At 32.9% G+C, this 17,831-nt stretch overlaps 1 protein-coding gene across 4 annotated transcripts in view; it reads left to right on the forward strand.

The window, feature by feature from the left end:
• Positions 1-17,831, forward strand: part of EPHA5 (EPH receptor A5) — a 343,406-nt gene that overhangs the window by 155,998 nt on the left and 169,577 nt on the right. For all 4 annotated transcript variants that reach the window (XM_025385372.1, XM_025385374.1, XM_025385373.1 and 1 more), the window contains exon 4: positions 13,382-13,537. In XM_025385372.1, coding sequence (XP_025241157.1) covers positions 13,382-13,537 — 156 coding nt within the window. The remainder of the gene's footprint in view (positions 1-13,381; positions 13,538-17,831) is intronic.

The following is a 17,831-nucleotide window of genomic DNA, read 5'->3' on the forward strand; positions in this document are numbered from 1 at the left end:
CAGTTCTACAGTGATTGTGAGACATCAGTTTTGGATTGAAGTGGACAGATACCAAGGCAGCTAAAACCCAGTGACCATTGCCAAATCAATCATAGTAACCATCCTAATGGTTTTGTTGTTGTTGTTGTTGTTGTTGTTTTGTTTTTTGTTTTTTGAGACGGAGTCTCGCTGTGCTCCCAGGCTGGAGCGCAGTGGCCGGATCTCAGCTCACTGCAAGCTCCACCTCCCGGGTTCACGCCATTCTCCTGCCTCAGCCTCCTGAGTAGCTGAGACTACAGGCGCCCGCCACCACGCCCGGCTAGTTTTTTGTATTTTTAGTAGAGATGGGGTTTCACCATGTTAGCCAGGATAGTCTCGATCTCCTGACCTCGTGATCCACCCGCCTCGGCCTCCCAAAGTGCTGGGATTACAGGCTTGAGCCACCGCGCCCGGCCCATCCTAATGTTTTAAAAGAGCTATTCAGTGCTTAGTTTCTGCTGCCAGCAATTATATTCACACAGATACACATTCTGATTAAACCCTTTCAGAAATTCCATAAGACTGTTGCTATTTTATGATAAGGAAATGTCAAAGGTCATATAGAAACAATGTAAACTTATTAACATTGAATTCAAGTCTATGTGACCTCTACGTTCACAACCAAAAGAGAAGATATTGTGTGGTTACATGGACTGGAAGAGCTAGGAACAGGCACATGAGAATATAGTAATTAAGAAAAACTAGTGAATTAAAGTCTTGCTAATAGAAGTGTGTATCCTCTGGGTGCAGTGTCTCACGCTTGTAATCCCAGCACTTTGGGAGGCAGAGGTGGGCTGATCACCTGAAGTTGGGAGTTCGAGACCAGCCTGACCAAAATGAAGAAACCCTGTCTCTACTTAAAAAAAAAAAAAAAAAAAAAAAAAAAAAATTAGCCAGGCGTAGTGGCACATGCCTGTAATCCCAGCTACTCAGGAGGCTGAGGCAGGAGAATCGCTTGAACTCAGGAGGCAGAGGTTGCAGTTAGTGGAGATCACGCCATTACACTCCAGACTGGGCAACGAGAGCAAAACTCCCTCTCGAAAAAATAAAAAAGAAGTATGTGTCATCTGAAATTGCACAGGATAGGCTTGAAATGTCTTCCACTATGGATAGAATATTTGTGAGAAGGCTTAGCTGTGTTACCAGATCCATCTGTACTAAACTCTCAGATTCTTCACTTAGTGATTATTCACTTAGTATTTTTAAGAATTTGGACATATTGTCTAGCATTGTACCTATAAAATAGAAATTTACTACTCATTTCATATGATGGTTATGCTAATGAAATGATCTGAATCTGTGTAGAATTTTACTCACTGTCTGGCACTAGTGAACATGCTGAATAAATGTCAGTTTGCTTTATTAATGTGGCTACTGGTATTATTATAGCTTTGTCAGAGGGTTGCAAAAGTGGGAATGTTCTGATAAATGGTGGCAGATTAGTAATCATAAAATAACAATGGAAAAGGAATATCCTTTACAATATGATCTAATTTGGGTTAAGATATAACTGTAAAGTTTAAGTTCTCATCTTACAAAATCAGGACACTGTTTTCTAACCATCCCTATAATCAGCCTTTTAGAGTTATTGTTTTCCTGGCTTCCTTTTTCTTCCCTCTCTGGCTTCTGCAAAAATCCAAGACCCATTTGGGTTTTGAAATTGATATCCCCAAATAGTTAGGACATGAGTATAGACTCTGGGAGTGATTGAATATTTCTGTAGTAATAATTGTTTTAAACAGGTCAAATAGTTAACTACATGTGGATAAATAATATATAATACAATGAAATATATTCGAGAGTTTACCTGGTTGAAGCTTTTAGAAATAAGGTATGTTATTAAAGGACAGTCTTTGCCAAGTTATTTTGAGCATGAATGTTCTATTCTGTAAGTAAAGAAGTATGTCTCTAAATGTTGACATCTGAAATTGTTTAATTTAAGACCCAGTAGGACACTTGCCACTGAAAATTAGGGGCAAATTGATGACTGCTTTTACCAAATGAACTTCATTAGCCAGTTGGTTTTGCTAATTTACAGATTTTGAATTCAAAAGAGGAACATTTTATAGATTTGCACTGAACATTTGCAAAATGGCTTGATTCATTTTAATTCTCAGCATATAGTTTGAAGAAAAGTAGTTTAGAGCAACTGTATGCCCAATGTGTCCTCTATACTTCCTGTACTATACTTAGATTCATAGATACAGATACACTACTCCAAGAAGACTTTCTCACAATCAGGGATAGTTTTTTTTTTTTTTTTCTAACGTTTCTTTTTTTTTTTTTTAAGTAAAATTACAGAGTGAAAACCTTTATCTATATCTAGCTATGTATGCGTAAAAAAAAAAACCAACAAAACTGCATTGTTATTGTTTTGATTAAATTATACACAACCTGGACAATGATTATCTAACTTAACTGAGGAATAAGTTTTCTTTTGTTATAATTGTTATTTGATTTTAAAGGAAAAAAATGTAATCATGAATGCCTTTTATACTACATGTAATGGTTTTATTCTTTATTCCAAAATAGCACATAGTTAATTTTCCTTTTTTATTTTATGAAAGGGAATATAATTTTGTCAAATACATAGGATTTTCTTCTGAGTTAATGAACTAAGATATAATGCCCAATAGCACAAGGAGAGATATTCATGACTGAAAACATTATTTCTATCTTAGCAATCAAGGCCAAGACCTTGCACATCCTTTTATAATAAATGTGTTGGTTGCTTTTGTCCTTAAATGGAAGTTTTATTGCATTAACCGCAACATATTCACTTAATGATTCATAGCTGAACTTATTTTATGACCATACAGGCATGAATTAATCAAAGCAGATCTCACTACTTGAGTCTAAAATAATGTATACTTCAAATGAAATACACAGGACATTAAGCTTTTCTTTCACTTGCAGAATAAATCATACAGCTTATATTTAAACTGTGCACCCTACCTATCAAGGCAGTAAACATTCATGTTAACACAAAGATTGTTAACGAAAGCACATGCTCTAAGGAAGAACTAAAGGCTGATATAAGGTCACTTCCTGAGTATTTAGTTCATATTTTTCATCATATTAATATGAAACATAATAAAAAAGCCTAAAGGTCATGACATTGAATCAACTTGTAAACAAAAATTATGTTTGCCTATGCTGGGTAAAAATTATAAGTGGGGAACTTGGAGTGGTATCTATTAATTTAGATAAAATAATATATGTTGTATTATCAATAAGCAGATGCTAATATTTTTGTCATGGTTTCAAGTGAGACAGCATTCATCCACAGATTTCCCTTTTTAAACAAATTCCCATGGCTAAATCACTCTCAAAAACATAGTTTTCTGGCTTTTCTCTAAACCTACAAAATAATTACAAATGGTAATTTTGCTTGAGAAGATGGAAAAGAGGTATAAATTCGGGCTTGCCAATTAACCCATGAAAATATGTTGAAAAATTTGCAAGGCACGGTGCTACATTTAGGTGCTGTAAAAACTTACGTGAGAGTGCATTTTCTCAATATTTTGTGAACAAAGCATCCCTTGACATTTTTGGCTTTATGCTTTCACTAGTTGAAGGCATGGTAAAATAAGATGCTAGAAGCGTTATCACTTAAACTTTAAAAGTCATTTAATTTAATTCAATTTTCTGCTTTTCGAAAGTACAAATTCACAAGAAACTGGATTTATTAAACTCATTTGACAGTGGATGCTTCTTGTTTTCTTGAAGAATTTAAATGCTCACGCCTGTAATCCTAGCACTTTGGGAGGCTGAGGTGGACGGAACACGAGGTCAGGAGATCCAGACCATCCTGGCTCACACGGTGAAACCCTGTCTGTACTAAAAATACATAAAAATTAGCCGGGCGTGGTGGCGGGCGCCTGTAGTCCCAGCTACTCTGGAGGCTGAGGCAGGAGAATGGCGTGAACCCGGGAGGCGGACCTTGCAGTGAGCCAAGATCGCGCCACTGCACTCCAGCCTGGGCAACAGAGCGAGACTCTATCTCAAGAATGAACAAACAAACAAACAAACAAAAACATACAAAACAAAACAAAACAAAAAACTATTGAAAAGTAGCATTTGTTCATAAGATCAAAATGACACAATAAAACAAGCATTGATAGTATGTTTGTGTCAAGATGAACTTTCATTCAGATAGATACCTTTTATTTGTCTATGAAGTAGAAGAAATAAAGGTTTAAGAGTAGAGAAGGCATAATGCTTAATTCAAACATAGCTTATTCTAACTTTTCCTAGTCTTTTAGTGTGTTCTTTCCAAGTCTGTTCATTTTGACAGCAGAAATACTTCTTTCCAATTCTCAAATCTTTATCTAATTAAAATTTTTGATGAAGTGGGAAATATGTAACCAAATACTTATAATGTTTTGCACATAGACAAGTTTACATTTTTATATATACCCTTATACACACTATTATTGAAGTACTGTTTCTGAACTAATTCACATTTATTTGTTTGGGATAGAAGAACTGCTTAGCATCTTAAGTAAAATAAAAATGTAAATGTATCTAAAACAACTTAGTACTGTAGAGGAATCAATGATTAAGGGGAAATCAATTCTGCTTTGAAAGATACCTGAGTTATATTATTTATGATAAATATTTATATTATACAAATTGTTCCTAGAAACCTTTGAAGAATTTCTGAAATCGTGTGGCATTTATTTCAGTGGAGGTTCAATTAGATAAACAAAAAGTCATATTGTGATTTATGAGAGTCTATAGTCAAAAAGCCATGTGTAAGTTCATTCTAGGCCAAAATGAGCTTCATGTTTAGCTACTATATGTCAAGCACATCCTCATTGTCGAGATGGAGACATACAACATCACATCACTGCAGAATGTCTTCCCATAAATACTTTTCTGTACCCTTGGCATTTAGACTTGTAAAACTGACTTCGTTCAGCTTAACTATTTCATCTCAGGAGGCTAAATTATTTGTCCGTGAATAGTTTAGAAATGCATAACAGTCAAATAAATGTACTTCACTTGAGCATGACAAATTTTCTGTCCTAGATTATTTGGTGAATTTGTTCTATCTATATATATATTTTTCAACATGTTTTAAAATTTTCTAACTTTGCTGGTAATGAAGTATAGAAGTTATCATTTTAAAAATAAAACAGGAAGTGATATCTGGTACATAATACTTTTTACCAAATTTAAAGGTATTTTGCCATTTTTGGAATGCTAAATGAGGTAATAATGTCTCTGAATTATGGGAAGGAAATTAGTATTAGAATTAATCATCGATACTATGTGATAAAACCCTTCTATAAAAGATATAGACTTAGCAATATAAAAGTGAAAGTAATATAATCCTAATCAATTTCTAATACTTTACACAACTTTATTTTATTTACAATTTTATTTATATGTACAAACACTACGATTTATATTATATATATACACATTACAATATATGAATATATCTGTTACTGATGGTCCACAATTTGGTTAAAAATATATATATTTAATACACATATATTTAATATATATTAATTTAATATATTTATTATATTTATATATTAATATAAATAATACATAATATATAAATGTAATATATAAATATTGACATATTTAAATATATATTTAATTTATATATATGTATCACACACATGAATGCTGTAATTGTCTTGAATGACTTTTTAAAATATCTATGTTAATATTAAACACCATTAAACAATTAGTGCATTTCTAAATATATGACAGATAATGTACAAGCGATTGCCACACAACTCAGTTATTTAATGGCATAATGGCAATAAAAATGTCTTAATTATATTTGTATATTCCATACAAATATACAAAGTACAAAGTACAGTTCATGGCAGGAATTCTGATTTATTACATATTGTAGATGAATGAATATGTAACCAAATTTATTTTATGTTTCATTTATAAATATTATATCATCTTTGAATTTCTCCCAATATTTGGTGAGCATAAATTAAAAATACATTATATAGAGAGATTTAATATATTTATCAATAGTATTCCTGTCCTTTTCTTATGCAATATTCTAATGTTAGTATTAGCCTTATTGTTTTCAATTATTTAAACTTATATTCTAGTTAGCCAGTTAGCATTAGATTCTCAAGTAAGATCTGTTTCTTGTTGCCATTTGATATTACTCAAGAGATGTTGCCGAATTTTAGAGCTCCTACTTTAAATTTATTTTAATTGTATCAATGTTTTAATACAATGCCAGTTTTCATACTGAAAAGACATTTTTAAAAAATAATTTAAAATTGTCTTTTAGATTCAGGGGTTACATGCACAGGTTTGTTACATGGATATATTATGTGATGGTGAGATTTGGGATACCATGATTCCATCACTCAGGTAGTGAATATAGTACCCAACAGTTAGTTTTTCATCCCTGACTCAATTTCCTTCCTCCTTCTCCCCTCTAGTAGTGCCTAGGGTCTGTTGTTGCCATCTTTATGTTCATGAGTACACAAAGTTTAGCTCCCACTTTTAAGTGAGAATATGTGGTATTTGGTTTTCTGTTCTTGCATTAGTTCACTTGAGATAATAGCTTCCAGTTGCATCCATGTTGCTGCAAAGGACATGATTTTGTTCTTTTTTATGGTTGTGTAGTATTCCATGGTGTATTTGTATATCTTCTTTATCCAGTCCACCATTGATGGGAAACTAGGCTGATTCGTGCCTTTGCTATTTAATACTGCATCTTTGCGATTGATTAGTACTGCACTGATCATATGAGCCCATACATTATTTTGTCAGAACAACTTATTTTCTTTTGGATATACCCAGTAATAGAATTACTGGGCTGAGTAGTAGTTCTGTTTTCAGTTATTTGAGAAATCTCCAAACTGCTTTCCATAGTGCTGAACTAATTACATTCCATCTAACAGTGTATAAGCGTTCCCTTTTCTCCACAGCCTCACCATCATCTGTTGTTTTCTGACTTTTAAATAATCTCCATTATGACTATTGTGAGATGGTGCCTCATTGTGGTTTTGATTTGCATCTCTCTGATGATTGGTGATGTCGAGTATTTTTTTTTTTTTCATGTTTGTTGACTGTATCTTTTCTTTTGAGAAGTGTTTGTCCTTGTATTTTGCCTGCTTTTTAATGGGGTTATTATTATTATGTTTTTGCTTGTTTAATTGTTTAAGTTCCTTAGGGAGTCTGGATATTACATCTTTGTCAGATGCATAGTTTCAATTTTTTTTTTTCATTCTGCAGGTTGTCTGTTTACTCTGTTAATAGTTTTTCTTGCTGTGCAGAAGCTCTTTAGTTTACTTAGATCCTGCTTTTTATTTTTGTTTTTGTTACAATTGCTTGTAAAGGCTTAGTCATACATTCCTTTTTTTCAAGGTCAGTGTCTAGAATGGTGTTTCCTAAGGTTTTCTTCTAGGATTTTTATAGTTTCAGACGTGAAATTTAAGTATTTAATTCATCTTGAGTTAATTTTTGTACATAGTAAAATGTAAGGGTCTAGTTTCATTCTTCTGCATATAGCTAGCCACCTATCCCAGCACCACTGATTGAATGGGAAGTTTTCCCCCTATTTCATATTTTTGTTGACTTTGTAAAAGATCAGAAGGCTGTAGATATGCAGTTTTATTTCTGGATTCTCTATTATATTCCATTCATTTATGAGTCTGTTTTTGTACCAGTAACTTGCTGTTTCACTTACTGGAACCTTATACTGTATTTTGAAGTTGGGTAATCTAATGCCTCTTGCTTTGTTCCTTTTGGCTTAAGATTACTTCTGCTGTTTGGGCTCATTTTGTTTCCGTATGAATTTTGTAATAGTTTTGTCTAATCTGTACTTTGGTTTAGGCAGCGTGGCATTTTAATGATATTGATTCCTCTGATCCATAAGTGTGGAAGGTTTTTCCATTTGTTTGTGTCATCTATGATTTCTTTCAGTAGTGTTTTGTAGTTATTGCATATGTCTTTCACCTCCTTGGTTCAACATATTCCTAGGTATTTTATTCTTTTCGTGACTATTGTGAATGGGGCTTTCTTGATCTGGCGCTGAGCTTGAATATTACGGGTATATAGAAATGCTACTGATTTTTATACATAGATTTTGCATCCTGACGGTTTACTGATGTCATTTATCAGATCCAGGAGCCTTTTTGTGAAGTTTCTAGGGTTTTCAAAGTACAGAATCACATTGTCAGTGAAGAGAAGTAGTTTGATGTCTTTTCCTATTTGGATGCCTTTTATTTGTTTCTCTTGCCTAATTGCTCTGGCTACACTTCCAATGTGGTAAATACGAAGATAAAATGCTGTCACTGTTAAATTTTGGTGTAATAATATTTGTATGATTTAAAATATTATGTTTTGAGTTTTAATTTCCTTGTAGCATTTTGTGTTATGCTGTTTTTCTTAGTAAACACATATTTTAAACCCACACTAAACTATCTTCTGAGTACCTTATTTTGAAAAATGTATTAAATAAATATAATTCACTTAGCTTAGCTTATATCCTCTGATAATTCACATATGATAGAGCTATGAAAATAAATCTTGTTCTTAGTGATTTTCTGTGTTTCTCAATAAAACACTTAGATAAGGCCAGCAGTGCTTTTGAAAGTTAATTATATCTTGAACACTGCAAACAACGCTAGCCTGTGCATTTTTAACTCAATTTCCTTTATATGTATCGTATGCATATATACACACACACATATATATGGCTGTTTATTTTAATTCTAATGGAGAGAAGTATAGTATTTTAAAGTATTAAAACATTAATTATTATATGTATTAATATTTTTTTAAAATTTTTCTGGGTGGGCCGTATTTCTTGAGTATTGACTTTGAATTATGAAGTGAATATACTTAGTTATCCCAAGGTTAATAGGTCTTTAAGGGTAAAAATATATTGGAGACATTAAAAGTAATTTAATTTAAAATATTATGAAAAATCAATACAATTTTCCAGTTTAATTTTTTTTTTTTTGGTAATTTTGAGGACCTTTAAACAATTTCTCATAAGATTGTACAGCAAATTTCTAAATAGGTGCTAAATAGATGGCTCAAAGGCTTAAAGGATAAGTAGGGAAAGAACATGTATTCCTGCAGATTAGCATATATACTATGGAAATGGTTGCATTTAAAAAATGAGCCTTCAAGCATGGTTAGAAATAATTATTAAACATGATTTTCTGTCCCCCAGGAAGTTGCCACAATAGTCTCATAAAACATGTCAACACGGGGTGCATTTTTTTGTCTTCTACTCTTTGCCCAACTTAAATGACTGGCACAGTGTTTTCTAAATGATATTTAGGTAATGTACAGACATCGTATGAAACAACTTTGCTTCGGAAACTTCATTTGTGTTTAATAAACCATATTGGGTTGGTATTTAAATAAATTTTACTACTTATCTAGATAATTATTTCTTAAATATTGTCATGATTAAAATGTAAAATGTCAATTTTGCCTCCATCATTGTTTGTTTATTATTATTATTTTTTATGCCACCCATGAAATACACTGTAGCTTCATGGGTGTGAAGAACATTTTTTTTTCCTCACACAGTCCAAACATGTTTTGTCACAGTTCTTGACAGAAAGTGTGCACTCAAAAATCACATTATATCTTCAGTGTCTTCCAAATGCTTTCAGATTACATTCAAATCTCTTATTGTGGACTACAAGCTTTTTCAAAAAGAAAGAAAAGAAGATTATACATGTATTTATTTACGTGTCTTGTCTTTTGGCCCAGAATGCTTTTCCTGCAGTGTTCAGAGGCAGAGAAGAAGAGTTTCTCAAATACAGGAAATAAGTAGACTGGTATGGATGGAGACAATGAGTATGGTGGGAGACCGCCTTTAAAGAGTTTTTAAATATTACTTGGAAACTTGTAGACTATCCTATCATTTTCTACTGAAAATATCTGGAGTTTCCTAAAAGGGGACATGTCAAATATTGCTGAGAAGTGAGTATGGCAAGAAAGTAACCGCAATCTTAACAAAAGTAGTTTTCATTGAGAGGTGCCAATGGAGTAGAGTGAGTCATCCTGTGATTTAGAATGAGAAATGACAGATGTATGTATGGACAATAATTTAAGAAATCATATCCTGAAAGTGGAACAAAACTGGGAAAATTGGTATCATGTGAGGTTGATAGTTTTGTTGTTTGTTTTGTTCTGCTTTGTTTTTGAGCATCTCAAAAGAATTGTAGCTACTCGGAAGCTTCATCTCAAAGAGCAGAGTGGGAGTTCCTAATTCAAATACAGATATTTTCATTTGATATGAACACGGATACATTTTATTTTATTTTGATAGAAATAAATGTAGAGAAGATGGGTATCATGACATATAGGTTTGGAGATTTGGTGGTAGGAGAATGAGTAAGTTTCTTTCTGACAACTTTTATTTTCTCAAGACAAATGACTGCATCAGCAGATAGTAACAGAAACAGAGCTCATAAGGAGTTTGAAGTAAGAGGAGACGTTACGAGAAAATACTGTTGATGCTGGAAATGAAGTTAACTAAGGGAATAACATAACTTTGTCTAGAAGGGTTCTATGACCCCTTGGAATTTAGGGTCACGATTTGAAGGTGATGAATAATTACAGTTTATGATATTTTTCTTGGATAATATTGAACCACACATTTTTTTCTCTCTCTAAAAATCTATTTGCATTACTTCAACCACCTCAAATTAAATAATGCCTTAGATATTACTCATTATCTTCTCCAACACATTTCATGTCCTGTTCTCTGAGAAAATGGCACCAGTATTTTCTGTGAAGTTTAAGTCAAATGCCTTACAGTCACTCTTACAATTTTCTGCTAAGTCATCTAACCCATTAAATACATCATGAAATCTATGATTTTACCCCATTCTCATTTATTGAATTCACCCTGTTTTATTGATCAATACTGGAACCACTCTGGTTAAGTGATATTGTCTCTTTCTGGACCAATGCAATAGAAACAAAAGAGCTATTTGCCTCTGTTCTTGCTTTTTTTACCCAGGCTGCTGTGTAATGGTCTCATAAACACTACTTTGATCTCATTATTCCCTGGCTTAATAACTTTGCAGTTACTGTGAATATATACAATTTTCATTTGTCAGTTAAACCCTAATAAAGCTGGGGTGAGGGGAATTTTCCAATAACCTCCCTTTGCCTATAAAATAAAGTACCAAATATCTAATAAAATATATAAGGTTTTTGTGGCCTGGTGCCCTCTGTCCCGTATAAACTTGACTCTTCCACTTTATTCCGACTATCTTCCTGATCAATTCTTTAGTATCTTCCATTTCCCTATTTGTTCTCCACCAGATGTAGTCCTTTGCAAGGATTTCTCCCTTTAAGGTACTGATACACTCTAACTCAAATTAAATAATTTTCATAATCATTCAAATATAAGCAGAAACTCAGCTTCCTGAGGGAAGTCTCCGTAAATAATCCAGATTAAATTGAGTATCTGTGTTTACTGCTATAGCTCATTTTTCTTTTCCTAGTGTAGTAATATTTATAATATTTATGGAATACCTTTAAGATTCATAAAGGCAAGGCCATGTCTATCTCATTTACCTCTGAAGCCAGTCCAAGTAGAGTTACTGGCCCACTATACCTGTCAAAAACATCTTATTGAACTGAACAGAAAGATACATTTATCTACTTTTTACTTTGATTTTTATTACTTTATATTTCCAAAGCTCCCTTGGGGGTTTGAACAGCAGTGTTGTATGTGATATAATATAAAGTGTTTAAGTTAAGAGACATTCATTAAAAAGAAGAGAAATGACTTTTGTTTCATGAATGGTAAATGAATTCCAAATACTTAGAACATATGAATTGACACTTCATGTCTTTGAAGCAAATAGTGTTTAAAGTGAGAATGGTTTTACTAAAAGGATAAAAGAAGAAAAATGGAATAACTTAGCTAAGTATGGTATAGGCTGCTACAGCAATCCTATTATAAGAAAAATAATATTTTAAATCTTCTCCTAATCATTTAACCACGAGAATGTCCCTAATACTATCAAAAAGCTCTTATCTTTCAAATACCTTCACATTCTCTCAGAATTTATAAGAGCATTAAGGCTTTACTATCACTATAATTAGATCTACTGAAAAGAGTATCTTCTCAATTTTGCCAGTTCCTGATTATTCATGGTGATGGCAGAGAGCCTTAGCATGGATTACTAAAACATGAAATCATTTATAGCATATGAAAGTTGGTCCCAATTCATTATATCTATCAGAAATTTCTACTGAAATACAAGTTCACCTTTGAGCTTCAGCAAATGTACATGCTACTTCAGTATATGTAGTGAGCTTTGGAAACAGAAAAACATAGTTGATTAACTTTATGTAAAGTAAGCTACACAAAGCATTCAGACCATCAGTTTGGTAGTCTTCAAGTGACCCATACTGAGCAATTAGCATATTAAAGTTTGGCTTTTTAGCCATTGAGAAATAAGAATAATATGAACATGTAGAAAATCCACAGAATAAAAAGATTTACTGCACATTTACCTGATGATAAGCTTAGAAATGCTCACAGAAATATCAGAAAACACTTTCTTTATGCAATTCTAAATAGTTCAGTTATAACATTTATGCCACTCCATTCATTCATTCACACATTTCATAGAACTCTTTGAACGCTTTTTGTGGTCAAACACTGGAAAAAGTAAGTGCAAAACTGAATAAGACATAATGTTTGTGCTTAAGAAATCATTATAATTTGTATAGTAAATAAGCCTTTCTGATATTAGAATGGATAAATGTTGAATCAGTAGGTGTCTCAAAGAAAAGTTCTAAAAAGAAGTAAATGTAAAAAAAAAAAGTCAAAAATTTGACTCCCCTGAAATCAAAATAATATAGTTGATATATCAGGTCATCTATGCATTTTCCCCAATCTAACAGAATTTATGAGGCATTTAGCACATACTAATTAATTTATTTATTATTCAATAACATAATGTTGTGTGCCTACTTTGTATCACACCATTTTAGCAGTACCTGGAATAATATTTATTTCTTCAACATAGTTGTAGTAATGATAGAGTCAGTGAAAATCATACACAAAGCACTGTTTTAAATACATATAAGTATTTGCCTTTTATCAATATAATTCCTTATAAGCTCCTGTAGCATAAAAATCATTACAAGTATGTACATTCCATAAATGTTTAAGTACTTTAAATAAATATTTGATTATTTGAATGAATGGCCTGGTATTTATTATCCAGAAGCTTATGAAAAATTCTTGAAATTGATGCAAAGATTGTGTTATCTGTAATCTGCGTATGCTAGTCAAAATAATGACATTATTCACAAAACAAACACTGCATCTGTTCCAGGCAAAAGCTTAGTCTCTTATTTCTTTTGACAGTGTGCAGACCTGGGTTCTTCAAAGCCTCACCTCACATCCAGAGCTGCGGCAAATGTCCACCTCACAGTTATACCCATGAGGAAGCTTCAACCTCTTGTGTCTGTGAAAAGGATTATTTCAGGAGAGAGTCTGATCCACCCACAATGGCATGCACAAGTAAGGAAACCCATGGATATTTAGTGATGCTTTCACCAGTTTTGAGGAAACAGCACGATGGAGCCTGTTATATTCTAGCAACATTTCCCCCTAAAACAGGCATAATGTTTAATCTTCTCTATACAGTTTTCATCAATTTTCAATCTCCTTGAATAAGAACTGAAAAGATTGAGTCTCTTTTATCACTCGTTGTTAGAAGCATCCATTTTCCCTAACTTCAAATTCAACAGCTGAGACACAGATATAGAATTTTTTCTTTCACTTTGTGGCTTATTTCAGTGTTCATGCTAGCTAAACATAACAACATAACTTTGATAATCTACTTCCCAGTTTACATTAAAATCTCTTCTTCCTTCATCCTTCCCTCCTTCTTCCTCTTCTTCTTTTTCCTCTCCTCCTCCTCCTCCTCCTTCTCCTCCTCCTCCTCCTCCTCCTACTTCTTCTTCTTCTTCTTCTTCTTTCTTCTTCTTTTCCTTCTTCTCCTTCTTCTTCTTCCTCCTCCTCCTCCTCCTCCTCCTCTTCTTCTTCTTCTTCTTCTTCTTCTTCTTCTTCTTCTTCTTCTTCTTCTTCTTCTTCTTCTTCTTCTTCTTCTTCTTCTTTTCCTCCTCCTCTTCCTCCTCCTCCTCTTTCTCTTCTTCCTCCTCCTCTTCTTCTTCTTCTTCCTCCTCCTCTTCTTCTTCTTCTTCTCCTTCTTCTTCTTCTTCTTCTTCTTCTTCTTCTTCTTCTTCTTCTTCTTCTTCTTCTTCTTCTTCTTCTTCTTCTTCTTCTTCTTCTTCCTTCTTCTTCTCCTCCTCCTCCTCCTCCTCCTTTCTCCTTCCTCTTCTTCCTCTGCCAGTTTTCTCATCACAAAATTATGTAGCTAATGGAGCCTTCACCAACTTGTTCTAAACTGCCCCAATAAGTCACTGAGAAAGTAATTTATGAAAGAACACAGGAAATATTTCAAAACATAGAGAACTGGGAGTGGCAAATCAGATTTAGATCAGAGTCATATATACACCAATTTTTTTTGCTAGGGTTCTCAAGCAACGGTCATGTTTCTGGTCAGTGAGTGTCCTTAACTACTATTTAATATATTTGGTGATCTTAAGTAGAGTAGATGAATAGTAAACATTTAATTCCAACATTTGCAGTAGATGTAGCCACATCTTTCAACATTTTTTGTTTTCTATATATTTGGTTTTCCATATATTTCTGAGAATATAACACATTTACGCATTTACTTGCTTGATGACAGTACTTTCAGTTTTTCCACAAGCAAAGTCTCTGTAGCGAATCAAGCAAAAACAGAAAATTAAAGAGAAGGAGAGTGAATCCCTCCTTCCTCATATCGTTTAATTTCCATGAACTGCCTGGATTTACTATTTTAGGTTCCAGGAAGTTGTAGCTGCTTTCAAAGGTGTTCACAAAAGTTTGAAATGTTAGTATCCATCTCTAAATTTAAAGAAGCAGTGCAGATTTTTTTATGTTATCAAATAATCACAAATTGAAATTTTATCTGAATTTCGTGGTGTCTAAATTTCATAATGTCATTGAAACACATTTTTGGATTTCCTTAAATCATTGCTAGTAATTAGCTTTACATTCTGAAGACCATTCTTTTTATCCCAAGGTTGATGATTTTACAGGTTAGATGATTACTAGTGAAAAGTAATTTCCTCTTCAAATGAATAAATACCATTTTTATATATGTACTTTTGTAAGGATACATATGAATGGGGAAGATATAAGCTATGATTGAATGTGATGCATTTTGGTTGCAGTGGAGATTTAAATAATTATTTTGCTTATGACAGCAAATGAATGCCCAAATAAGGAAAATGTTGTCTAGACAACAGAGTGGTAAATTAAAGAGAAAAACCATGTTTTGAATTGTCTTTCAAATTTTATTTTCTAATTAGTATTTTATTTAAGTGGCCTACCCTTGATCTTCCCATTTTTTAGCATAAATGTGAACCTCCCTTTCTGTAAATTTATTAGGTTTGGAAATGGGGTTGGGGTATGAGGGGGGAAACTGCTTTGGTGGCAAGGACTGCTTAGCACTGTTTTAGGACCAAAGCCCACAGTCAGGCTTCATATTTCTCAGTTTCCAGGTGTGTGAATTTCTAATACTGTGTTGTCAAATGAGCACTAATTTGTATTCATTTCTAAAAAAAAAAAAAAAGGACTCATGTACAAGATCTTTATAATACATAATCTATGAGTGTGTGTGTATGTTTTTAGTTGCATTCATAATACCACAATTACTGCATACGATTTCCTTATCACTTGATAGATGTTCAGATGAAGATCTTGAGCTTCAGTTTGCCTTTGGCTCTTTGGAATTGAATTTATATCTCCAACTTCAATTTTTTTTAGTAGAATATACAAAGTTTTAAAATCTATACAATAACATTTTATAAGCCTACAGAAAAAAATCAAATGAAAATAAAGCCAAAAATTCTGATGAATCTGCTTAAATTAAGGGTTCGTCTCAGTTCTACTTTGGTTCACACATCGTATCTATGATTAGGGCAGTGGAATGTTATCACATGTTTTTTGTAGGTGCATGTTAGTTCGAGCTTCCACTATTTACCTCTACTTTAGGGTCTCACTTGAGTTTGAGTTTCCTTTCGACTTTAAAGTTGTTTGTGCCCCCATCCTAGCTGTTAGTAGAAGAGTCAGAAGAAAAGGAGGATTCAGCTGCTGATTCATTTTTATAGATTTAGAGGAAATGTGTTAAATGCAAGGATTTTTCAGTTGACAGAAATTAAAAAAAAAAAAAAACACACAGAAGTTAGACATTGTTCTAACTTAGAGATATTTCTCAGAGGTTAATCCTGTAATTTTTTATCTTAAATTTCATTTTGTGTATAACTTTGTACTATTAAATAAGCTAAAATGTGTAGTAAACAAGAACACGTGTATTTCCAGAAATACCATTTAACCCAGCAATCCCCTTACTGGGTATATACCCAAAGGATTATAAATCATTCTACTATAAAGACACATGCACAAGTATGTGTATTGCAGCACTGTTTACAATAGTAAAGCAAAGCAAATACAATCCAAATGCCCATCAATGATAGACTGGATATTTCCATCTTAAGAAATTATTTCAACTTAAAGGGTACTGTTTTATATTAAAGTATATGAGATGACAGGTATGACAAAATTCATAGGATTCAACCTTAAATATGGTCAAGGTAGGGATTTTTTTTTTTTTTTTTTTTTTTTCCCAAAGATGTCAAGTTTTTAGTTAAGGGGTTCTTTCATTTCAATGACATTTTGGCCTGGTGCGGTGGCTCACGCCTGTAATCCCTGCACGGTGGGAGGCCCAGGCAGGTGGATCACTTGAGGCCAGGAGTTAGAGACCAGCCTGGCCAACATGGTGAAATACCATCTCTATTAAAAATACAAAAATTAACCAGGCATGGTGGGGTGCCCCTGTAATCCCAGCTACTCAGGAGGCTGAGGCAGGAGAGTCATTTGAACCCAGGAGGTGGAGGTTGCAATGAGCCAAAATCACTCCACTGCACTTCAGCTTGGGTGACAGAGAGAGACTCTGTATCTAAATAAATAACTAATTAATTAAATGACATTCTATCCAGCTAAATCTTAAATACCAGTTGGCTTTGTATCACTTTTAAAACAATCCCTCAAAAGTCATGACTTAATAAATGTTAGTTAAAAATTGTTAATTTTGATATTTAGAACAGACAATGCATATTAGGATAACAGATCATCCTAAGTAGCTTAATTTATGCTTATGAACCATTCAACTACCACCATACTCCATTTTATTCTCTGTATAAGGAGAGGTGTCTAAATTGCCTCTGGAACAAATATAAATGTATTTTCTCTTTGAGATTATCCAATAATATAACATTAACAGCTGATTGAAGTTTTAACTAAATATCTAAACATTGACTATAGTGTTAGAAATTACCTAATTAATTTTTGATCTCTCTATTACGCTAATCAAGTTCAGGAATAATTAAAATAATATACAAATAAGATATGTTTACCCTTAATATATGAAATTTGTAAAGCAATTCTGATCATGGATTTCATTACTCATATTTTAGTGGAAATATTCCATCTTATTGAAATAAGATGATTCTGAACATAAAATATATTTTAAAAGCTACACCCAGTTTCCATTAAGCTATATACAAAAAATAAAGTGTACAAGAAATACTTCATGAAGTTAGGAAAGTTTCACTCCTAATATCTGTTAGTAGCTAATGTGCTATGAGTCTATGAAAATATTTGTGTTAAATGTATTTCTTTTCTAATTTTGGTAGGTTATTGG

The sequence above is a fragment of the Theropithecus gelada genome, chromosome 5 (assembly GCF_003255815.1).
Source record: "Theropithecus gelada isolate Dixy chromosome 5, Tgel_1.0, whole genome shotgun sequence".
Taxonomy (NCBI): Eukaryota; Metazoa; Chordata; class Mammalia; order Primates; family Cercopithecidae; genus Theropithecus; species Theropithecus gelada.